At 34.2% G+C, this 26,768-nt stretch overlaps 1 protein-coding gene across 1 annotated transcript; it reads right to left on the bottom strand.

The window, feature by feature from the left end:
- Window positions 1–274: 274 nt before the first annotated feature.
- Window positions 275–25,145, bottom strand: LOC125668379 (interleukin-6 receptor subunit beta-like). Its single transcript, XM_048902504.2, has 18 exons — window positions 24,996–25,145; window positions 24,409–24,669; window positions 23,840–23,963; window positions 23,411–23,589; window positions 21,551–21,690; window positions 18,939–19,077; window positions 18,590–18,690; window positions 15,963–16,164; window positions 15,634–15,770; window positions 13,382–13,553; window positions 12,868–13,038; window positions 12,578–12,730; window positions 4,981–5,068; window positions 4,710–4,785; window positions 4,421–4,489; window positions 3,331–3,520; window positions 2,997–3,149; window positions 275–1,836 (listed from the first exon to the last, which is right to left on the bottom strand). The coding sequence occupies exons 1-18, from the start codon at window positions 25,078–25,080 to the stop codon at window positions 722–724; spliced, it is 3,555 nt and encodes a 1,184-aa protein (XP_048758461.2). The 5' UTR covers window positions 25,081–25,145; the 3' UTR covers window positions 275–721.
- Between the last annotated feature and the right edge of the window lie 1,623 nt (window positions 25,146–26,768).

The following is a 26,768-nucleotide window of genomic DNA, read 5'->3' on the forward strand; positions in this document are numbered from 1 at the left end:
ACGTGTTTGTTCAACTCTCTAATTTATATTGATTTTAGGAATTATGAGATAGATCACTGTCCGTTATCTTCACCTTTCATGTACAATTATTTGTTACTAATTTTACAACAGTAAATTTTTCTTTGGATTTATTATTCCTATTGGGCTATACAGGGAACTTATTTTACTGCCATCATTACAGCATTACAATTGTATTGACTCATCAACCAGCCCCCTTTAGCCACCAGCCATATGTACCTCTTTTAACAATTGATAATTAAATCATGCAACCAACTCTAAATTCAAAACCTTTATTGCTTGACATACCAATAATGTACACAAGTATTTCATGATTTTATGTATTACAAAAAGAATCTTTTATCATCAAGTTTTAATTATATCATTTTCATATATTTAAAACTGGAAGTCATGATAACGGGTAACAAATCACATGCTCGTTCATACATCCACAATTGATTTTGCTGTAAGCAACATAATTTCGCAAAAATGAATATAAAATATTACATTATCGTAACCATCTACAAATATTGTGTCAGTTCATTGTTTTAGTGCATTAATTGAAGATCACCGTCATTATTTCGCAAAATAAACTTGGTTGTTACGACATTTCTACGTGTACATGAACATGCACAATCTGAAAATCAATCAGTTCTAAGACACAAAGATTTAAACAAGTAAAGAAGCATGATATGCAAATTACAATTTTTGAATAGGACAGGTGTCATTGTTGCAAAGTTTCCAAAGGAATATATGGATCATCGAAAACTGACATAGATTCTGTATTGGAGGAAAATCTGCAGCTTAATCTTCCCGAGTCTTCCATAGAATTGGAACTACTGATGCGATTTGTAGTTGAATTGATCGTATGTATTTGTGTGTAGTCGGATGCACTTGAAAACCGAAGATTGCCATTGATTGTACGAGATTTGGAGGCTAGATGAATTTCGTTATTGTTTGTAGGAGATTTTGACGCTAGATGACTTTCGGTTGGTGACACATCATCTGGAGTAAGTTTACAATTGATTTCGTTATCATTTACTTTGTTTAGTGAATTGATTTCAACTGAATCGCTATGATTACGATTGTAATCGCTGACTAGTTTTTTGATTGGAAGATTTTCCTTGATATCATGTACTTCGGTGATATAATCTTCCAATGCACTTGATCGACAATCAGTAGTCGGGAAAGAAGGATAACTTATTCCATTTCCATTTGAATTTTGAAATGCAATTGATGTATTCGGCAAATATCCATCTTCCATAAATATTGGTCCTGCATTTTTCATTTCAGAAGATGTGTTCGGCAAGTATCCATCTTGCATAACGACTGACTCTGCATTTTGTATTGCAATTGATGTGTTCGGTAAATAACCTTCTTCCGGCAAATATCCATCTTCCATAAATGTTGGCTCTACATGTTGTATTTCAGAAGATGTGTTCGAAACGTATCCATCTTCCATGATGGATGACTGCGCATTTTGTATTGTAATTGATGTGTTTGAGAAATCCTCCATTAAAAGTGACTGTTTCGGCAGCACAGTGGGTTCCACCTTATTTAGATATTTCCTTTCAGGCTGACTGTTTTCATTAACCATCGATTGTGAATTAATGAAATAATCGTCACCTTTGATAAGATGTTCCTTTTTATCGGATATTTCTTTCAGATAATCTTGACCATGCATTTTCATTTCTTCTGCATTCATCTGGTACTGATCAAAAGAATGTGCGCCTCTGGATATCGGAATATCTGGCAAACAATTATTCCTGGGACATCCAATGTCATCATTTGTTTCGATATTTCTTGCATTGTCCACTTTGGTTAATTGTTGTTGATTTCCTATAACATTACAGACTTATGCTGGATTATGAAACATTATGGAATGGCATTTAATTGATAATAACTTGTAATGTATTCTTAATTTATACGGTATTTATAAGGTTGCGATAATTACATTTGATACACATGTTTTCAATAATTAAGATATATTACATAATATAAAAGGAACCCATTGTTCTAAGGCAGAAAGTGAAGGCCAAACTTAGATTGATAATCTCATAGGTTCACAATAAACTCGAGACAGAATTGATATGGTAATAATATTTATAAAGGTTTGTATATTGGTCTAATGCAGCGTTTCCATGTGTTTTGCTTCGTATCCGAATGATTTTTCGTCATTGGATAAAACACGCCACGTGATTGCCGTCTAACTATCTTTAGATGGCAAGTGGAACAATTCAAACGGCAATATAGCGTCCGAAATGTCTTTTTAATTTAATATTTCTTTCTTATACAATACATATTTACACATTAAAGATATTGCTCTCGGACAAAACAAAACATCTATTAGGTTTGTCACTGAGAAGCTGAGCCTTCTATGAACTTTCACAAAACGACACATTTCTATAGACAGTCCGTAACACACCTACTAAGTTATATTGTTCAGCCATCACCATCTTGTGGGGAGGACCAATAAATATTAATCTGTCAGGGTTCAAAAGCAAATTGTTTTGACAAATGAAAGGATTATTTGAATGATAATATTTTCGTTCATTGCTACTGCGTTTCTGAGTACATATATATTTAATTATTATTTGAAGCGTGAGCGTTGCACTTGTTCTAATAGAAATAGACTGCAATAAAATTTTGCAAGGCCCGTGTAAATCATTCATTATAATTCTTTTCCATGAATTTGGCCAACGCCGATTATGGATCATTTTTGATTTCATAATACGATACTCAAAAGTCCTGAATAACGCTAAGCATGTGCATTCCAATAATAATGTGAAATACGATTTGATAATACGAATGGAATCCACAAGTACTAAATATAATTAGAACCTTTTCTGAAAAGCCAAATTCCTTAACAATATATCATGATCATGTATTTATGATCGATTACCTTTGCCACAAGTCAAAAATGTTAACCTCTGAAGGACAGTGTACATTTAAAGAATTGTTTATCAATGTTTTATCCAGAAATAGATCTTAATACATACCCAACATGGAATCATTCAGTTTTCTATGTTCGACATAATCTGTTTCTTCGCGTTGTTCAGATGAGAAAGGATAATTTCCTGATATTGTTGCAGAAGTTCTTGTTGAGGAGTTTTTTGGTACGTCTTTCTGATGTCTTAAAAGTCCATCCACATCTGCAATTTTTCATGAAAAACATTATTTAATTGATATCCATAGCTCTTTAACGTGAATAAGTTTTTACAGCAAGAGTCAAATCTTAAGCCTATGACAGGCTTGAGTCACTACATGCATATTCTTTAAGAGAATAGAAGAGCAAAACCAATTTTCAAAGACACTGAATTCAGCACTTCTTACACATGTCGTTTCGTGACGATTCGTCCTGCTGCGAAACAGCTGATGTAACTGAGACGCTGCTGTGTCCGCTATCCTTGCTCAGTTGCCTCGGTACTAAGAGAGTTTTGAGTTCCTCGTCTGAGTCTGTTTGCCTCATCACGTTGTTACCATTGGGCACTGCATTCACCCTCTCATAGGACATGTCCAAATCCTGAAATAAAGAGTTTCACTTTTGATCACGCCTGGAAACATACGAAATAAAACGAACAAAAGGTTTTATTCGCACTAGACAGGATCAGGTAGCTAGAAACTTATCAAATCCTGTTATTCATCATACTGAATACATCGAACATATGTATGACTTAATCCATTTATAGCGGTAAGACATTTGATCACAGAAAAAACAAGAGGTACTGTGAGCAATGCTCACTAAGAATATCCCCCGCTTACCCCAATCTCCCAAAGGGTGTTGGTAATAGCTATAAACTACCTCTTTTCTGAGTGTAAAAAAGAAATGGCATGACAAACCGAACCATATTGCTACTTCGATATCCAGTGCGCTTGACCTTTGACATTTTGACCCCAAAATCGATAGGGAACACCTTCATCCCATGGGTAGTCCATATGTATGATATGGTGACTGTAGGTGGAAAGGATAACGCTTTAGAGCCCGGAAACCATATTGCTACTTCGATGTCCAGTGCGCTTGACCTTTGACGTTTCGACCCCAAAATCGATAGGGAACATTTTCATCCCATGGGTAGTCCATATGTATGATATGGTAACTGTAGGTGGAAAGGATAACGCTTTAGAGTCCGGAAACATATTGCTACTTCAATGTCCAGTGCGCTTGACCTTTGACATTTTGACCCCAAAATCGATAGGGAACATCTTCATCCCATGGGTAGTCCATATATATGATATGGTGACGATAGGTGGAAAGGATAATGCTTTAGAACCCGGAAACCATTGCGTCTACAGACGGACGGACGGACGGACAGACAGACGGACAACCTGATTCCAGTATAACCCCCCCCCCCACAACTTGTTGCGGGGGTATAAAAACCAAATGCATATTAAATCTTAAAGTAAAATGTTTCGGATACGTTACATCAGATATCAAATGAGACTGGGTGTATGTAGATTGATTTGGCTGTGAATGTATATCATTTTCTTTCATCTGAAAAGAAAATAAAGACTGACTGAACAAGGAATATATGTGTTATAAAACATATGTCATGCACTTGTACATGTACTTTAAATCAAATATGAATTAAACATAATCAGGTTAAATCAAATATGAGTTATAAACTTGTACACATTTACTTTAATTAATATTTATATTAAAGGATAATGCTATACAGATGTCTCTGAAATAAGAATTTTTCATATTGTCTTACATTATCTTTGTAGCGATGAATTGGAATATTCTGAATAGGGAAGTTTTCGTCGAGACCAATCTTTTTCCTTATGTATCTGCCATAAAACGAGGGAAACAAATATCGTGATGATCTCTTGTGAGATGAGGTACGACATTCCCTACTACTTACATCATGTATTCCAATAAAACATATGACCAGCTTATGAATAAAGAATTTACAAAACATAATGATAGGGAAAACAATAATAGAAGCCATTTAGTCTTCACTACTAACATATGGAATAACATACCTTATGATGCATACTAGGCCTGATATGATAAGTACGAAACTAAAACTGCCTCCGACAATGATGCTGATTATAGCACTGTCTGTCAAATCTACAAAATAAAGCTAAATTCTCGTCAAATTGAAAATGTCTATTTATATATACATTTCGTTTGCAATTTCTTTAGTATAAATTGATAAACTATATTTTATAATATTTGATAATTGTCAAATTGATACATGTAATGTATACAGTATGTACAATATCAGTCATATTCCATTGATGGATTCTACACAATCATATTCAATGTATGTATAGTCATCCCAAGTTTTCAGGCATGGCTACGTGTGTAACATTTCACAATTTGGAAGGGACATAATTCCGTGGGTGTCCAGTTTGGTAATTTGTATAGTCTACCGTTTTAAGTAGTGCACGTTTTACAGACATCTTTACCCGTAGACAATTCCAATAGTACTGCCTTTAATTACATGATGAGTGGTTGAGGAAAAGATAAGACACATTATATTTATCTTAGGAAATGAGGAAATAAATTTGACATAATTTTCATGTTTTCTGAGCCATAGAATATCTTTGTCATGAATTACCTGGTATGCAGGTATTTTATTTTCGATTTCAGAACAGCATGTAATGGATATCTGACACAAAACGTTGAGTAGCAGGCTCATTATCATGCTTGTTTTGTGTTGCAAGTAGATATACCCCTTCTCAAGTGCACACCAATGCACCTAACATTAACGTAAATGCTATTCTCAAGACCAGATTCATATGTAAGCCTTATTTAGATTTCCCCTAGACACCTGATCTCAACTCTGGTATGTCCAGGGGTCCGTGTTTAATTATTTGTATCGAACTGCCAAAGTGTTTAATGATATCCTTCATCATCACAATATATACTTTATGAAGAATATTCATATTTTATATATCAACGTGCACATATCCAAAATAATTCATTTGGTAAAATCAAGATGCTTAAGATCTTCAGTTGATTGTAATTTGATTCAAAGAAAAAGCTTATATCATACCTTTAACATGAAAAAGCAAAGGTGAACATTTTCACTTCCGGGTTTGTTTTTTTTTCATCTTCAAAGTGATATATGTGGACTGGGTCCTGTTTATGTGTTAATGACTTGCGTTGTTGGACCAAGAACTTTACTGGAAGTTTTATCAATAAATGTCTAGCGATTTATTTAAAACTTTATTTATTTTACAACTAACACACAAGCTCTGAAACTTATATTAATCCTGTTATTCTGCATGCAAGATGTTTGAATAGGAACGTAAAAGAAGGGAGTTGGAATGATTTTGTATAGAATTAATATTATTTCATACTGACATACAAATTCTGAATTGTTGGTAAATTCAACCCTTCATTTTATACAATGCATGTTTTATACTCTTCTCATTGATTCATATACCAAGTCCTTGGTCAAAGGTTAGAAATATATTAACTGACCAGACTGCTTTATTATAAATTCTAACGTTACATGTATCAAATCAGAACACTCATTGTATTTAAACCTACTCTTATTTTGTATTCTTAATATGATTTATGAGATATTTAATTGCTGTTATAAAATTTAGAAATTCATTTCAAAATTAAGGATTATCTCCCTCATGCATAGCTCTTATCCTTGGACGAATTTGGCTCCACTTTTTTGGCACGCTGTTTTTGGCTATATTTAGCTCTAAAACTTCATAGTTATTTCGGATTTCAAACATTTCGGTTGAGCATCACTGAAGAGACATTATTTGTGGAAATGCGCATCTGGTGCATCAAAATTGGTACCGTATAAGTTTTACATTATGACCCCTGGGTCGAGGCCTCTGCTGGTGGACTGTTAGTCCCCGAGGGTCTCTACAGCCCAGTAGCTAAGTACTTCGTTACTAGCTTGAAAATACGGATGTATATTTAATTGCTGTTATAAAATTTAGAAATAAATTTAAAAATTAAGGATTATCTCCCTCATGCATAGCTCTTATCCTTGGACGAATTTGGCTCCACTTATTTGGCACGCTGTTTTAGGCTATATTTAGCTCCAAAACTTCATAGTTATTTTGGATTTCAAACATTTCGGTTGAGCATCACTGAAGAGACATTATTTGTGGAAATGCGCATCTGGTGCATCAAAATTGGTACCGTATAAGTTTTACATTGATTACTATTAAGGTTAACTTTATCATCAATGCCTTTTGAGAGCTCACATAGTAAAGTCAAAATAAGACGCACAGTATACATAAATGTCTTTGAAATTGAGATAAATATATCAATTGTAACAAATAAAAATATTCACATTCTGATAATTCAAAATCACATTGTAACATTTAGTTCTGAACACCCTAAAGTCCATTCCTTTATATCTTCCTTTTAAATATATAGAACATGTAATATTGAGCGATTTGAAATGCATATAGAACATTATCTTATTTGTTTGTGACAGCTCAACGTTGAACACATATATATGTTCACAGAACCATATGTTATATATAGATATATATATATATATATATATATATATATATATATATATATATATATATACACATACATATAACTTCAAAAGCATACGAGAATGTTTGTAAATTTATTCGTTATCTTCACCTTTTTATCTACCAAAATCCCACAATTTTTCTGAGGAAGAAAACAAACCATTTTATAATTTCTTCTACAAAATGATGTTCAATAGGAATTAGTCTCCTTCGTGTATGTTTTTATGAACAGAAATTACTCCAGCTTCATCAAAAGAAAGGAGGGGGAAATAGCAAAGGAAATATTACAAACAAATCATAATTGTCGAGCCTACCATTTTCAGAGAGCATGTTAAGTTTTAAAGTGTGCAATCCATTTCTTAACCATCATTATTTTACTTGAAAATGTTTACGGTTAGCATGGAAACATGAAATGTAGGTCTTGAATTTATGTTACATATACATTTAAAATGTTCTGTAAGCACCTTGATCCGCTCCTTCTTTGTAAAGTCGCTCACGGGCAATTGTATCTCTCGAGTTCGAATTTACCATTTACGAGTAAAGGTGTTGAACTCTGGATATTGGGTACTCAAATTCGCCGTTAAAATATAATGCACCAAATATAGCATTCTAGTTTTTATTCCAATATTTTTATGCATAGTCAATCTACATTACTCTCTAGGAGCATCCCGAAAGTCTGTACACTTCCAAAGATATGAGTTATTAAAATGCCTATTATTTTTTACTCGAAATTTACCTTGACATTATACCACTATACATAATGTTTGTGCATTGCAACAATCAATTACATAGAATGTGCAACATTAGATATCATTTTTTAAGTTAGAATTATTACCCCAATTCATAAACTTAAGTCTGTAATAGCTCTAAATGATTGAAAATGATATACCTGTCTGCTCTTTCACTTCTCAAAGGCATTTTGATTAGTTCCTTTATTTACTCAAAACGATTAAAGACGATTTAGAGACTCAAAAATTGATTTTTATTGACCATAGTTCAATGTTAATTGCAAGTCCTTATAAAGAAGTCTTTATAAAGAAACACAGCTCTTATTATATATATATTTTCATCCAAACAACATTAGCACAATTATTTGACGTTTTATAATAACGAGTGTAAGTCCTTTTAAGTAATTCTTTGCACAGTCCAAATGGCTGTGAAAGGTGAAAAGGTTGACAGTTTTACAATTTTCAGTCGATTGGAGCTATTACTGACTTCGATTTATCAATTGAGTTAAGAAATTCAACTTAAAATGATATTTAATGTTGCACATTTTATGTAATTGTTTGTTACAATTCATATCCACATGCATTCTGCTTAGAAGTACTGTCTCAGGGTCCAGGTAACGCTCGAATAAAACATAATGGGCATTTTTCTTTATTAATCCCTGCAATTTCCGAATGAACTTTGTTCGTAATATTGTTTGATATTATTCAATCACAATATACTTGAAGGCAAATTGGAATGTTATATGTTATGAGGGTCTCTACAGCCCAGTAGCTAAGTACTTCCATTACTAGCTTGAAAATACGAGTGTATATTTAATTGCTGTTATAAAATTTAGAAATTCATTTCAAAATTAAGGATTATCTCCCTCATGCATAGCTCTTATCCTTAGACGAATTTGACTCCACTTTTTTTGGCACACTGTTTTTCCCTATAATAACTCTAAAACTTCATTGTTATTTCGGATTTCAAACATTTCGTTTGTGCATCACTGAAGAGACATTATTTGTCGAAATGCGCATCTGGTGCATCAAAATTGGTACCGTATAAGTTTTACCAATTGGTTTGTTATTTTTTGCATCGGCGAGCTTGGGTAACCATATTCTTACTCTGTACTAGTAAATTCGAACCTAAACGATAAAATTGCTTGTGATGTGACAACATAAAAAGGGCGAATCGAGCAGCCACATGTATTTTTGATTAGATTGGTTACGTAGAAATTAATAAATTTGTCTATTAAGGGGATGAAAAATATTTTGGAGAATAAATCACTTCAAAATATGTTAGTGGTACATGTAATTTCGGGGGAGATAACTCTCATTTTTACATTTCTTTGAATGTCATCATCATTCTTGATAGTTTGGGGTAACGATAATTTTTCATATATTATTAAAACGGTTTTTATTTTAAGGATGATTGACAAGAGTTACTTCCCTTGACAAGTCCATGGTATATCGAAATAGATTTTCATCCAATTTCAGAGGAATATTTACTGCATATAATTTTGTTATATAAAGATAAACAAAATTTAAGTTAAGATGTAAATTTCCAGCACTAGTGCTACAATTAGAATCATGAAGGATATTGGAATATCTGGTATTTTTGTATCACTCCAGATATACAAGCATCCGCCTTCCGACGTACAAAACAAATACACTAGTATCCGTCCGACGAAGTGGTTTGTTCTCTATTTTATCTTATCAAAAGTCACACTTTGATATTTCTGAGAAGTTCAACCTCAAAAATCATTAATTTTGGACAGAAGCATACCTCTGTGTAACTGTATGCGTGTGTGTAAAATCTCGGGGGAGGGGGGGTCTTACATATTTATTCTATTTATCTGTGTGTTGCATCACTTTTCATTTACAACATGATATGAGTTTAAATGTAGTATTAAATTCAGATTTATAGTTTATGTAAGTGTCACCCAGCTTGAGATGTACAGTACATTAATACTAATGGTATATGTAGATACAGCACAACAATATAGTCAGTGATAAAAGAAAGAAAAAAAGCAACTACTTGAGGAAACAACACATACTTTATTACAATTGTATTTTGGCTCCTTTGAACCCATTGCCCACACATCATAAATATGACATCATCAGTGTAATCAGCTTCAGGACATTAAAATGTCAATCAAACATCTCAGATTTCCATGAATTTCAATTTATTTCATAATCAATGATTTTCAATCAGTCCCACGATGTCCATTGAAGTTTTTATCTTATACGGATAAGGTAATAAAATAAAAAATATATCTTGGATATCTCAATATATAATTGGACTGTATTAAAGCAGTATCTAACTAAACTGGTTTAAATCAATGTTTTAAAAATGGAATCGATTAAATCCATTCCACTTGGTCGTGTTCACAGTATAAATAATTTCCTCATACCACAGAACATGTAGATTCTAATTCGTGCAACATTCAAATTAAAGATACACACCCGGAACCCCCGGCTTCTGCTGATTACGATCAAAGCAACGACACGCATGCGTCAACAATAACTGATATACAACATACAAACCATATAAAATAAAAACTAACAACAGAAACATACAGTATGTACAGAATACAGGATTGACTTGACATACACAGAAATAGGTTACATCACGGTAAATGCCTAAATGCCTAAAACGTGGATGTAAGGGATTGTTCTTATCACAAATGATGGTCTGCTTTACTTTAATATGCACTTTGTGGTTTCCATTTTACTTTCGAAATATGACAAATCAATGTAAATGTTTGCTTTACTAGACCGTCGTACAAGAACAGACGAGATTTAATTTCTTTTTTTCTGAAAAAGATTGATAAGAAAAGATTAAACTGTTAGTGTGCAAGTATTCAAGGAAATGAAAATCTGTTCTAATCTTTATAATAATTAGAATGATATGCAAGGTTTCTCAAAATGAACTCATGTTTATTTTAAATATTGAAACTAATGTATATTGTACATGTCTATGTTTACTCATGTTAAGGTTTACCAAGGCAACATCAAAATCAAAGCTATGACAAATAACCATCAGTTCTTTATTCTTTTACTTTATCAAAAAGTGAAGATAACGAACAGTGATCAATCTCAAAGATACCATAAAGAATACAAAATTACGAATAGAACAACTAAGGTACCATAGACACACCAAAGGTAGGATCGGGTTCCTAGGAGGCGTAAGCATGACCTGTTGACCTGTCACACCCGTCATGCGCCCTATATCTTGTTATTATATATAACAGAATTAGTGCAGATACAGACAGTCATCTTTCAGGCTTTAGATCAAATCTACCTAATAGGTATACAAGTCTACCCAACAGACAAAGAGGTATACCCAACAGACAAAGAGGTATACCCAACAGACAAAGAGGATACCCAATAGGCAAAGAGGTATACCCAACAGATAAAGAGGTATACCCAATAGGCAAAGAGGTATACATAATAGCCAAATATGTATACCCAACCCATAATTTATGCAGGAGTTTCAACAGTCTCGTTTAAAGTCAGCATTTTGCAAATTCTATGGTCGTTATGATGATCTAGTTTGCCCATATAGCTTATGATTGTGTCAAATGCTATTTGATATGTTTCATACCGATTGTTGAGCCGTTCTTGCCACACTGATTATCTACGATTATGTTTTTACTACGGATTATTCCGTTCACTTGATCAAGACATAGGGTTCACGGCGGGTGTGACCGGTCGACAGGGGATGCTTACTTTTCCTATGCACCTCATCCCACCTCGGTGTGTCCAGTGGTCCATGTTTGCCTTTATCTTGTACTACTTGTGAGAGTTATGAGATTGATCACTGTTGGTTATCTTGGCCTTCCATGCGACTAGCACTTATTTAAATGGACCATCTTATTCCGGTAAGGACTGTTAGAATTTTGGGCTTTTATAACGTGTACATAGGTTGTATGCTAGTATTTATCATCAAAAGGCGCCGTAGATATCGTAGTCTAAAGACTCCATAACTAGATTTTGTATAATGTGACAACTGATGAAGAGACGAGACAGTTCACAATTGTAGTGAAGCATGAAAGGTGAAGATAACGAACAGTGATCAATCTCACAACTCCAACAAGCAATACAAAATAAAGAGTTGGTTAGACACTGGATATACGAAAGGCGGGATCGGGTGCCCAAGAGGAGCACTATATTTTGATCAGGTAAACGGAGTTATCCGTAGTCAAAATCAGTGTGTCAAGAATGGCGTAACAATCGGTATGAAACACGTCAGACAGCATTTTACCCAAAAATAGGTTGTATTTGCAAACTAGATTGTTATAATGACCATAGAATATGCGAAATGCTTACTTTAAACGAGATTGTTGAAACTCCTGCACCATCAACTTGTTCAACATCATGTACACCTGCAGATATCTTACCATCATTCTTTGGAATTCCAATAATAACATCACTCCTCTGACTTTCTGTTGTTAAAGACACAGCGATAACCCAAACGCCATATTTCTGTTCAGCTTCTAGGCCTCTAATTGTAAAGCTCGTCACTCCGTCCGAAGGAACCGGAAATTCTTTCTCTTCAAAATAGATTTAAAGACATGCCAATCCAAAAAAAAATTACCAAAAATCCTTTCTTTCTGATACTTTAAATATCTTCATAGTTTTGTTGAACATATTTATAATATAAATCTTGCTACAAACAATAACTTCCTACCTGTATGTTTGCAAATACCCTGCTCGTCAGACTGACAATAACCTATTTTGTACGAATGAACATATGCATTCTGTGCAGTTGACATGTCACATCTAGGTGCAGACCATCGCACGTTTAGACTGTCGTTTGGTGGTTTTGGAAGAATTTGCACATTCTTTGGCTTCCTTGGTTCTGCAATCAAAGAATATCCTATTTCAGAAATACCTAATGTCAAATTCATATTTTTTCTGAATCACTTTAGATAAACATTATGAACATTTCCTTGCATTTCATTGTGGTTTCTTTTTTTTTAACAGATTTAAATGAATTTTACAAACCTTATCTACAAAAAATGACTTTGAACATTTTATGGACGTATAGGGCCTATGTATTAAATCAAACTATGTGAAGATAGACATGTATATGTTTCATTTAAAGACATGAAACATATTAATATTTTACATTGATTAAAACTTTATAAGAATTATCCTAAAGATATCCATTAAATAGTTGATTATATAGACCAGTTTCCTACCCAAGCTTTTTGTATATCTACATCTCTCTTGCCATCTAATTCCAGTACTAATGCCGGTCCCATTAGAAATAGCAACACCAAATATAACGTCATCAAAGGATTGATTTATTTCGTTTCTCTTGACTATTGCGCCATTTCCAGATGAAATGATGGGTAGTGTGTTTATTTCATCCTAAAAATTACAATGAAATTTCAACTTGTATGAACGTGAAAAGGTATGATAAAACAAGGTTTCTACACATTTAATTACCATTCCTAAATAAGATAAGCACCTGTCAAAAACATTTTATGGTAGTATATGAAGTATATATGGTTTGGTTTTATACCGGTTAACATCCCTCTCGAGAAGTTTTCATAAATATGGAGACATCGCCATTGCCGGTGAAGGGTTGTAAAATCCAGGGCTAAGTTCGGCGCTTACAGCCTTTGAGCCGGGAGGGATCTTTATCGTGCCACACCTGCTGTGACAGGGGGGCTCGGTTTTTCTGATCTCTTCCGAAAGACCGCCCCATTTAGTCGTCTCTTACAACAAGCAAGTGGTACTGAGGGCCTATTCTAACGCGGATGAAGTATAATGGGGAAAATGCAAAACGCCCATGGATCACAACACTTTCACGAGGAATTGTATTTCCAATGTGATACTTTAATTACGCATTATAGTACCATCCTGATCCTAGGTGTCAGGGTGTCAACAATTTTGAAACATTGCACACTTGCAAAGTTTTCTAAAGGATTTTTTTGTAATATATCGCTATGCAAAACTGAACAACACTTATGGTCACCGCATACATGTAGCTGTAAATGGTGATGGTATGAACAATTTTTGTATGTATATAACGTATATCAATTTGACATACGTGTCAAAGTGTACTCATTGATAAGATTTTCGAGGAATGTTTTACGCACTAATCAAAATTTCCTTTTGTGGCCCAACCTCAACCTAGAGTACATATGTACATGGTTTGAACAAACCTAAATTTGCACCACATGCGAGGGTATATTCTATACATTACCATAGTTGTTCTTGCAAAGAAGATAAAGATATACGGCTTACGGCGAGTGTGACCAGTCTACAACGGATGCTTACTCCTCCTAGGTACCTGATCGCACCTCTGGTATATCCAGGGACATGTTTGCCCAACTCTCTATTTTGTATTCTTTATAGGAGTTCTGAGATCGATCACTTTTCGTTATCTTAACCTTAAATCGAAGTAAGCTACTGACAAACAAGTTGATGGTACAGGGGTTTCAACAGTCTCGATTCAAGTCAGCAATTCGCAAATTCTATGGTCGTTATAACAGTCTAGTTCGTCAATGCAACCTATCATTGGGCCAAATGCTGTCTGACGTGTTTCATACCGATTGTTAAGCCGTTCTTGGCACACTGATTTGACTGCGGATAACTCCGTTTACCTGATCAGGATATAGGGCTCACGGTGGGTGTGACCGGTCGACAGGGGATGTTTACTCCTCCTAGGCATCTGATCCCGCCTCTGGTATGTCCAGGGGTCCGTGTTCGCCCAACTTTCTATTTTGTATTGCTTGTAGGAGTTTTGAGATTGATCACTGTTCGTTATCTTCACCTTTCAGTCTGTAGTGTTTCCTTATATGATTTAATTCAAGACAATGAAATCCTCATCTTTGTCAATCCTGACTGTGAATATCATGGAGTGACAAATGAAACCTCATACAATGTAACACGAAGATACTTACCTGTTGATTTGACAGTGATTAAAGGAAGAAACGCGTTATATCAAGTATGTCGGGGTGAAGCACCGCAGTTCACACCAAACCCTTTCTATTTTCAAAATATCTAAGCGTTAATTGGTTTTGTATTGTTTAATGTTCGGCTTACGAATCTTAAACGCATATGGAAATGTCACCAATACCGGTGAACGGCTGCAAAAATTAGACCTGTGCTCGGCACTTAAGGCCTTTGTCGGTTTTTGCGGTCTCATCCGAAGAACCGCCGAAAGTTTGACAATTCCCAATTGTCTTTTATATTTATCCGTATGTATTTGACTTCATTGTCACTTCTTCAGGACGACAGAATATTTACATAGGAACTAAAACTATCAAAACTAAATAGATAAAAGTAAAATGCAAAATAGTACTAAACCTAAACTACCAAAGCTGAGTACAAACAGAGCGTCTACATATTGAAATAATCGAGTGTAATATGGGGCAATAGAAACAACGTCTGTTCTGAACAAGTGTCAGGACTGAACTCAGTCAATGCTCGAAAGTCATACCTGACACTTTTGTAAGGCTGCTTTGCCTTTGCACCAAACAATGTGAATTGTTGACATATCTTGCGTGTCATTCCAAAACAAATATATTTCATTAACATCTATTTCTTCCACTATCAAATAGTCTGGTGGTGGAAATTCTGAAAAGATAATAATAGTTATTCCGTCATTTTCTTCAGTACAAAAAGTTTCAAAGTGTTAATTGCTCTGTAGAAAAGTTGACATAATAATCTACTTTTGATAACGAAAACAATTATTAACCATTTCTTTTTATTGATTCACTTTTGTCAAGAATTTTGTTTCGTTCAGTATCTACACTACATAAACTGTACCATCATGATCTGGTAAAGTGATAGATGAGTGTGGGGAGCAACCACCAGAGTTACATCCGGTGACGTTTAAAACACGGCGGCCATCACAGGGAAAAGGGAAGCTTCCTGATGATTCGTTTCCATAAAATCTCTTGGTCTTTACTCTATCAGAGATGATACTGTAATTCAATATCTCACCATTTTGAAACTTCTTAGGAATTTTCTACAAAAACAATGATTTTATGTACATGTACATTTGATAAGTATTTATTTACAATCACTTAGTCTGTGTACCATTTGTATCTCAAGTCAATAATGTTCTGTTGTGGTGTTACATAAAATCCTAACATCCACACTGTATGAATAATTACACGTAATAACTTCGTCAACGCTTGTAAATTCATAACAGTATAAGAAATAATGTATTCAATATAACACTGGAAAATGAGTGAATATGATGAAGAATAAGGCAGGATAAAGACCTTAAAGGACCCCCATAGTAAGAATAAGGTAGGATAAAGACCTTAAAGGACCCCCATAGTAAGAATAAGGCAGGATAAAGACCTTAAAGGACCCCTATAGTAAAAATAAGGTAGGATAAAGACCTTAAAGGACCCCCATAGTAAGAATAAGGCAGGATAAAGACCTTAAAGGACCCCTATAGTAAAAATAAGGTAGGATAAAGACCTTAAAGGACCCCCATAGTAAGAATAAGGCAGGATAAAGACCTTAAAGGACCCCTATAGTAAAAATAAGGTAGGATAAAGACCTTAAAGGACCCCCATAGTAAGAATAAGGCAGGATAAAGACCTTAAAGGACCCCTGTAGGAAGACTTTACATCAGTATTTTTTAAAAACAAATCATGTCTCTCAAAATGAGTATCGTTTTTCCCATATGACATATTCAAAATTCATTGCTGGTCAAACATTGACAAATTTGTAACCTATGAAAGGTGAAGATAACGAACAGTGATCAATTGTTTCAAAAATTATATAACACATTCTTGTTTACTTCTTAAACTCACATATTTTGTACACCAGTATAATATGCAGCTTTCGTTCTAAAATGGTACATAAGCAAACGTGTGTTCAACGTTTTTCAAAGCAAAACGTATGCAAATGTTTAGATATTTTGAAATAGAGGTGAATAGTGTGGGACACAGAGAGTCCTCGTCTTACGTTTGGGGCACAGAGAATCCTCGTCTTACGTTGTGGGACAAAGAGAGTCCTCGTCTTACATTGTGGGACAAAGAGAGTCCTCGTCTTACATTGTGGGACAAAGAGAGTCCTCGTCTTACGTTTGGGGCACAGAGAATCCTCGTCTTACGTTGTGGGACAAAGAGAGTCATCGTCTTACGTTGTGGGACACAGAGAGTCCTCGTCTTACGTTGTGGGACAAAGAGAGTCCTCGTCTTACATTGTGGGACAAAGAGAGTCCTCGTCTTACGTTGTGGGACCCAGAGGGTCCTTGTCTTACGTTGTGGGACACAGAGAGTCCTCATCTTACGTTGTGGGACACAGAGAGTCCTTGTCTTACGTTGTGGGACACAGAGGGTCCTCGTTTTACGTTGTGGGACATAGAGAGTCCTCGTCTTACGTTGTGGGACACAGAGAGTCCTCGTCTTACGTTGTGGGACACCGAGGGTGCTCGTCTTACGTTGTGGGACAAAGAGAGTCCTCATCTTACGTTGTGGGACACAGAGAGTCCTCGTCTTACGTTGTGGGACACAGAGAGTCCTCGTCTTACGTTGCTCTTACCTTCCCTCTATACTAAACACTGGTCAACTGATTCAATGTCATTCACAAATCACATTCTAATGTACATGTAATCAATACTATAATGTGTCTGTGTAGTATTGATATACCTACTGTATACTAAATCATATCGGGCTTTTTAAGCAACCGATTCGAAGTCCATTCAATGCAATGCATATAAATCAATTATGAGAACGAGAGACCCATGGGCCATAATGATTATCTGAGTATTGCATAATGTTGCATGTTAATGGTGCAAGAGTGCATCTTCTGAAATATGACGACTGGATGCCCGACATTTTTTATGCTTAAAAAGAAAATTGAATTTAATTTTTTCTTCGTTATAAATGTATGACATGGTAAAATATATGTGTAACGTTTTAAAGGTGACGTTTAACTTAGTTTAGGGCCGATAAACACATATGCTGATTATAGCTACGCATCCATCCTTTACAAATTTAATACCCAGAAGAAAGTTTCTAACTTTTTACAAGTGATACTAATATTGCTTTTAGTCTCCAACAACCTTCGTGCCAAGTATGAGATTCTAATGTCTCTCAATTACAAAGATGTGACCCAAACATTTATTTCCATTTTGGGTTTAGATACGTTGACCTGGCACAGGTGCTCATAATTAGATTACGGCCAGGAAAAGTATTTTACTAGGGAACAATTGTTGTACCAGGTGTGAGATTTTCATGTCTCTCTATGATAAAATTATCACAGGAACAAATATTTCTAGTTGCAGTAAAATGACCATTACGTTAACCAAATGACCTTTGTGTTGGGGTATAGCACATTGTCTGGTTATAAACAACCTTAGTGCCAAGTATAAGCTAATTATTCAGGAGTACAGAGTACTTTTAAATATGTAAAGACATTTTAAGTTATACCTTCCAATAAAGTGTAATGTTACGCATTCCTTCGGGAGTCTCACATGGATGGTTATCACTTGAAAAGCCACTGGGAAAAACAAGGGGTCCCTGTGATGGGGCTGAAATTAACCAATTTAATGAGAAATAATTCAACATTGCAATTAATTCACTATACCATATGAAATGTACTACAGCATAAGACATATTTCATATGTTTCATCAGTTTCTTTAATATCAATATTCACGGATTAGGTTAATTTTAGTTTTGTCTATATCATGGCTCTTCGGCACAAATTTCATAAGATTGACAGATACAGAGCAATATCTGTAGACAGGTGTGAATGTGAAGAAAATGAATCTTCCTTACCTGTAATGCAAGTGTTGAATGTTCTTTCAGTTGGGTCACTATAATATAAACCCTTGGTGGGTTTCTGCTGAAGCTTTAAATGATATGCAGAAGCCGGAATGAGGTCACAAATCACTGTTGTAGTGCTGTTTACTATCACCTATTGTATCAAGATAGATAGAGAAAGAGATAGTAATACAATACTGTACTATACAATCATTTTAAAATATTTTAATATCAACACCATACTCGGAGGGCGAAGTGAATAGTGTGCTTCTTTTTTATATGTCCGTCTTAGACAGGACACACTATGTACAGCAATGTCTGTACGTCCGTTCATTCATTCGTCTAGTCGGGGTTTTCTGTTTCTATTTTCATTTCTCTTTCACATATCAAGTTGAACCTTGCTCTGTAGCTTCTTTATGGGTAATGTTGGAATTGTAATCCCTGCCTATCTCTCTTGTAGTTCTGCCACTAATGACTTTATCGGTTTAACTGTTTTCTGCTATATGGAGGGTACGAGGTTTATTCGTGTAATTCCTTCCACGGTTTACAAGTTAGGACCTTATTTTACTCAGTGTTTGTATCAGCATAGAAAATGTGCATACGGCAAGGATTTGGGTTTTCTCAAATTCTGAGAAGATCACTGGTTGGTCATCTTTTAGGAAATATTGCATAGAGAGTACATGCTTTGAACGTCTACCTTCTCTCTATCACATGTAGTATATTGCATGGTATTTTTTTTCCTTCTTCTTTTAAGATTGATTGATTGATTGATGTTTTTCCGCCACACTCAACAATTTTTCAGTTATCTGGTGGCGCCCAGTTTTTATTGGTTGAAGAGAGAACCCAGATACAATGTACCTGGGAAGAGACTACCAACCTTCCGAAATTAAACTGGGAAACTTTCTCACTTACCGGCGCGAGCGGGATTCGACCCCGCGCCGACCAGAGGTGAGAGGCCGTGTGCTTTTAAGCGCTATGCTCTAATCACCCGGCCTCGGAGGCCCCTCTTTCTTTTTAAAGAAAACAAGAAGTTGTTGGAAATATTACAAAGTGGGTACATGTACATGGTTTGTGCATCCAACTTTTCTCAGTTTTCAAACCAAGGCCTCTGTACAGATATTGAAAATGTGTATATTGCAGGACTACGATTCTCAAGACTTTTCTCATTTTCCTTGATGTTTAAAAAAAAACACAGGTTGTTGAACCTCGTCAATTTGGGGGGGGGGGGGGGTATTTTATACACAGTGCTCCAGGAGTGTCTAACTCCTGTCACATGTTAAACTGGGACCTTTTATTTAGAAACTATGTCACAGCTTAATGATTGTTGATACTACCATATAAGTAAAGCACCAAACCTCGTGGCATTTTTACCATGTTTACTAACATAAAAACACCTTACATGAGCTTGTGATGTGCGTATCACGTACCATTACCAGTACATTCAAGACAATCGAGAGTAGAGACACACGTGATCATTGAGAGACCAAATTAATAATCATATCAATTTAAAGATTCCCAATTTATTTTTGATCCGATGTTGTAAAATCCAAATGTAATTTTTACCTCGAAAGCCCCTATATATATAATATAATGTTCTATTTGCATGTACCCAAATTGTTGGATCTCAGCCAATCGGAAAGCACAGAATTATTTGCGCACACAACAGTTTATATTTATATTGAGAGTGTGCCAATGTATAAGTTACGTATGATAAAATTTGTTCAATACTGGTTGAAAGTTATCAAAACCGACAATTGTATTCTTCAATCTATATATGATGACATGTTGATTTACAATCACAAGAACTGAAATTGGCGCTGCCAAGTTAAGCATTTATTATTATCGAAAGGATTTGGTGGTGCATGGTTTAACCACTATGTTAATAATGAAGTTTTATTTCTAGAATGACCCAAACAGCGTTTAACTGACAACTTAATGCAGTCACGAGATGAATGTTTTGATAATTCACCCAAATGTATTCTGTATAGACACCTTATTGATAATGTTACCATTCAATTTTACTTGGCAAAATTTGGATTGTCTGCTCACCAGCTTAGAATTGAACAAGGTAGATATAATGGCACAGAAAGACAAGATCGATTGTGTGAATTTTGTAATTTGAACGAAATTGAGGACGAATATCATTTTATTTTAATATGTCCTTTGTACAAAAAGCTCAGATCTGCATATATAAAAAAGTATTATTGGTCGCATGCTTCTATGTTTAAACTGGTACAATTGATGTCAATTCATAATAGAAAACAACTCTGTAATCTGGGTAAAAAAAGTGATTTACTCTTACGCTCTAGCCAAACTATCGTCTAATTTTGTTGGTTTCTTTTTTATGTAAACTTGACTTATAACTCTCTTCATGTATGTCCATCCTCTAATATTCACTCCACTTTTCATACTGTATACATCTTTTTTGTTTATACTTTGTAATTGAATATGTATTAGCTGATGAGCCGTAAGGCTTAAAGCCAATAAACAATACAATATTGAGAGAGAAAGAGAGAGAGAGAGCTGTAACACAGTCGAAATATTTCAAGAAAGGTGTTGCGTTTCTTTAGTAAATTTTACTCCAATAAAAGAGACTTGTGTATATAAATAATTATTATCATTATTACCGTTTTTGTGTTCCATTTTGAGCTAAGGACTATCTTTGTAGTGGTATGCAAGTTGCCTTTTCTAGGGCTCCATGTCAGATTAACACAGGAACAAGAAGTCAACACTTCATATTGGATCCCTGCAGCTGGCTTCAACTTCACTTAAACAATAAACAATCATTGCATTGTCATGAAAGCAATGCTGCAATAATGGTCTTTATTTTGTGAAGCTTCAAAGAAGACATGAAATGTCAAACTTCTAGTGTTTATATAAGTCTTCTTAAGAATACCCTAGTGTGTTTTGTATCCCATGCGGGATTTCTGAAATTATCCAATGTATCATTGAAATAATGTGATTATGGAACAACATTTTATGTCATGTGTTGGTAGTATATACTCCTATATTTATTTCAATTTTTAGTACGGAAAATTTTCTATTCAGGGCTTCTTTTTCAGGATGCTAAATGTATTCTTATTCATGGCAGCCTAGGTTGGAAATTTCCCATCATGCAAGCCTTGGTGGTGTACTGGTTTCGAATTTCAATAACCTGGGGATGTTTTCATAAACCGGTATTTGAAAAATGAAATACAGATTTTTCGTTCGATAGAGTGTGCTAAAGACACGTGTAGTTGTGACCCCCAGGTGTGAGCTTTTCTCCAGGAATTTCCAATTAAAACGAAAATTGTAAAGAAGTATATAATTCAGATAATCACAACAATGGAGACAATCAAAATTACACCAAAGCAGAAATACTTTACATTCATTAAAGAAAATATATAACCCCCTTTATCAATTGTCGGAAATAAATGAAAACTTTTATATAACTAAACAGAAGTAATAGTCATGCATTAATATTAATTAAAATCAAATTGAATGTAAAATAACTTATGTTTTACTATTTTTTAGCCATAATTGCAATTTTCACAAAGTAACCATCAAAAAATGTGTATTTGTGATTGTGTAAAACCAATAACAATTTCCGTTCAATCTCTTATGCGATTCCACTCGTTCTTACTTTTTTGTGAAAGTGTTTAGATCATCACTACTTCCGAGGATTGTTTATACGAGTAATCTTAAATTCTAACACCAATAGGGACAATTAATCATGTCCTATTCAGTTTCATTGTTATTGGTTTTACACAATCACAAATATGCACAGGGTTTTTTTTATAGTTACTTTGTGAAAATTGCAATTATTGCCCAAATACAGTGAAACCAAACGGGACAATTACAATGTAACCAGCGCTGTTCCACTCGGGTTGATTGCTGTACATCTCAGCTTCATTTTCGCATTTCATATGAAACATTCTTTTCATTCAATGCATAACATAATCAGATGGACTTTCCAAGTTTTCTACATGGAAACTGACTGCTCTAAATGGATAGATCTTGTGTGGAGGTTTGATCATTAACAATAATGATGTGTGAGGGGGGGGGGGGGTGTCTTGTTTGAATTACACCATTGTATCATCTTATCAGGAGGTAGATTCCTTTATAAACTCCTTCACGTAAAACCATTTTACAACCGGGTACTTCAAAGATTTGTGATTGTGTATAAGTACATGAAATTTCATATAACTTTATGTGTGCATGTCTGAAATCTCTCATTAAAAATCTTGTCTTAAAATGTTTTGTATAAATAGCTACTAGGGTCTTCTTGTTATCCGAGAGATGTTTAATTTTGAATTAAGACCGTTGATTAAAACCCAGTGCATTTTAAGATAATTTGTGACAAAATGGGTTGAAATTGATCATGCTCTGGGAAAATACAAATATAAACCGTTTGTTGAAATGCTTGTTTTGTTGTTTTAATACACCACTCAGATCATTATCATATAAAGTATGAAATATATAATATTGCTTTAAATGAATTTACTTACATATCTCTTTATTGGTGAATTCATATGTTTCTGAGATTGCACCTCCAAATATTTTATTTGATATATCCAACATGATGATGACTAGAAAGGCAAATATGTCACCGTCCCTTAAGGTCCATGTACAATTTTCTTTGGGTGTTTTAGGACAGATTATGGCATTCATACCAGAATCAAAAGACCTGCAAAAAGATTTTACCTTATTTAGATCTGCTGAAATAATAGTCAGATTAATGTTAAAACTGGACAGGTGCGAGAAAATTATACGTTGTATCGATCACGTTTATTCTGGTATGTTAAAATATATATTTTAATTAATGAATGCCATTTGGCCAACACGAATTAGTATTTATGCTAAAAATGATGCATGGGGTTGTGTTCTAAACCATTACATGTAGTAGTATGGATCCTAAAGAGAGAGGGGATACTTACGCGAAAAGCTTAATGTCTAGATAATTTTCGTGATTATATTTCCCTAATTTCCATTCACAACGAAGTTCCTCTCTGACTTCATCCACAATACAGGCAACGTTTGATACATTGCGCACGGCCACATCTGAAGAATTTAATATTACACATCAATGTTGGTGTGCACGTGTATATGCTGTTCACATTCATGAAATATAGTCAAAGTAATAAAACTAACCATGAATACTATGATCTTAATCAATCGTTTGTTTAATTCTATTTCACACTTAGGTCGTAGAAAAATAGGAAACGGAATGTAAAAACAAAATTTCAATATGTGGATACAAATATATCAGACAGGAATCTAAAGTATACAGATAAGCACTTGATATATTGAAATAAAACCTTTGCTATTTCGAAACGATACCAGAAAAATGGGTACGCAATGGGCTGCATCTCAACATTTTAATGGGTTACACCCCCACGTTTGAATTTTCGAAGAGCATCCTCTTATCACGTAAATACTTTAATGTGATGCTTTGATAAAATGGATTACACATCTCTATTTTATTCTATTTTTTATCAAGACTTACACTCAACAATAACATCTGTTGCGCTAACAAACCCCCCAGTCTCGTTGACACAGGAGTAAGTGCCTTCATCCGCTATGGTGGTGACAGTTTTCCTCAGCTGGAGAGTACGGTTGTCCAGGGTAAACATTTCGCTTTGATGTGCTTTCTCTCCATGTATATTCCAAATCAAATCTGATGCATCAAATCCAGAACCCTCTCTGACGGTGCAGTTCAATTCCAGTATATCGTTGAGAACAACATTGGGATCTCTTGGTGTTATTTCTTATTACAGAAAAATACATTATCAAACTGAAAAGTCGTTAAACGTTTTAAAATTTGCTTTGAAAATACGAAACAGCTGTCTGAGTTTTAAAGCTGGGTTTGTGCAATTCTATGTACATATTCGCATAAAGTTTTCATTCTCGACTTCGATTTCCCTGTAGTTACAGATTTTTTTTTTTGATTTTTTGTTGTTGTTTGTTGGGTTTTTTTTCCTCTCTAAGTTATACATGTATTTCGTCATCCATCGTCGCTTAAGAAATGACATAGATGTTGTCGGCTAAAATGCATATCAGCATGTCAAATCTAAAATGATATATTTCACTTACCTCCATTAATAACTCCACCAAATACGAAAGCACCCCGTCCTTGGAATACTGCTATGAGAGTAATACATCTCAGAAAGGCACGCATGCTGTATGTTATTGGTGTAGTCGTGTGCTCTCGCTATAAATACGGTCCGGGACAGGATGTAGCGTACAGCTAATAGAGTTTGCGCTGTAATTTAAAAGGCTTTATTACACAAGTATTCACTAATAGTTGTTTAGATCAAACAAATACTGCAGGTCAAGTGCTTGCAGGGCCGATATTCTAGGAAAAACAATAATAGAAGAACTTAGAATAATTAGGACTCTTGAAATTTATCTTAACTAACGGAAACGTCACGCTGGAGATGCAGTGTGTCGGTGCTTGCATCGACTACCGTTGAAATGCCCATCTACGACACCGTGGTTATATAACTATTGAACAGAAGAGCGTCTGTTAGATAATAACACTTTAAAAAAAAAAATAGCAGTAGTTTCTAAATAAATTCACTTATACAATGCGTATTTCAACAACACCAACATTATATATATTTCTGTATATATATATATATATATATATATATATATATATATATATTTCTGTCTTTTTCTAAAAAAATAAATAAATAAATTAATTAAAAAAAAATTAAAATTAAAAAAATACAATAAATTTACTTGTCCGACAAATTATCTGTTTTATGTGTTATAAATAAGAAGTGCATTTTTTTCAAAACTGAATGGGAAAACCTGTAAATATGACATTGTCAAATTGGTTAATAAATCAGTATGTTTTAAATTTGTAATAGTGATTCTAAATTGTTATAATTGTAAAAACAAATATGGTTACGTTGGAATACAAGTATTTAATTTTTCAGGTTTTATCGTTTAATTGCCTAAAAAAATTTCATCTAAGAACATCATGTATGACAATTTTTTTCTGTTCGAGACATCGTGATTCCAATCAAAACTCGGGAAAGAAGATAAACTAAATATGCATTTAGAAGTTTATATAATCTTAAGTAATTCCACATATGTTACAATATAAGATATTCATTATTGTGCATTTTATTGCTTCCATCTTCTGTCATTTAGTTTTGTTCTTTTTATCTACTTCAACTAAATAAATACAACACCAAAGGCATTATCTGAAAGATGAATAATAAAAAAAAAATGTAAACTCAAAAGATCAAGAAATTCACGGAGGACGGATTAATTCGGGTATTTTGAGAATATTCACGATTTTTTCAGCAATTTTACATCGGATCTGGACATGAATTCAGGAAATGTAAACTCTTATATACAATAGAAAACTCGACATGCACGTGCACGATAAGGCATTTTAATCATTTTGAAATTATTAGCGAAACAGAGTATCGATAAGTTGGTTATGTTTTGTCCATTTCATTTACATAGAAACGAATATTATATGTAAATTATTCCATAGCATTTAATATATCTCTAATTTACCTGTACATACTCTGTAGAACAAATGTACATAAATGTAGGTTTGAAATCAAATCAATCGCATTTTATTTTTCCTTCCATCATTAAACTGGCGGAAAGATTACACATTACAGGTTTAAACCAACTCTTTACATATTGCTTTAAGGATCTATTTTTTATTTATAATATTTTTATCCACAAAAATGCTTTAAGGATCTATCTTCAATGAACAGAACTTGAATATTCCGAAACAATCACTGAAAGAAGAAAAATGAGGAATCCTACGAAAGGCGGCTGAGAAAAATATTTTATCTGACGACCGCCTGATAAATTTCCCTCCATACAAGTTTTGCA

The sequence above is a fragment of the Ostrea edulis genome, chromosome 4 (genome assembly GCF_947568905.1).
Source record: "Ostrea edulis chromosome 4, xbOstEdul1.1, whole genome shotgun sequence".
Classification (NCBI taxonomy): Eukaryota; Metazoa; Mollusca; class Bivalvia; order Ostreida; family Ostreidae; genus Ostrea; species Ostrea edulis.

Coding starts and splice junctions, on each gene's coding strand:
- LOC125668379 (XM_048902504.2), bottom strand. CDS start 25,080: ATGCGTGCCTTTCTGAGATGTATTACTCTCATAGCAGTATTCCAAGGA. Junction 19,078..21,550: donor CAAAATGGAACACAAAAACG/GTAATAATGATA, acceptor TTGATACAATAG/GTGATAGTAAACAGCACTAC. Junction 16,165..18,589: donor ACATTACACTTTATTGGAAG/GTATAACTTAAA, acceptor TTGTTTTTGTAG/AAAATTCCTAAGAAGTTTCA.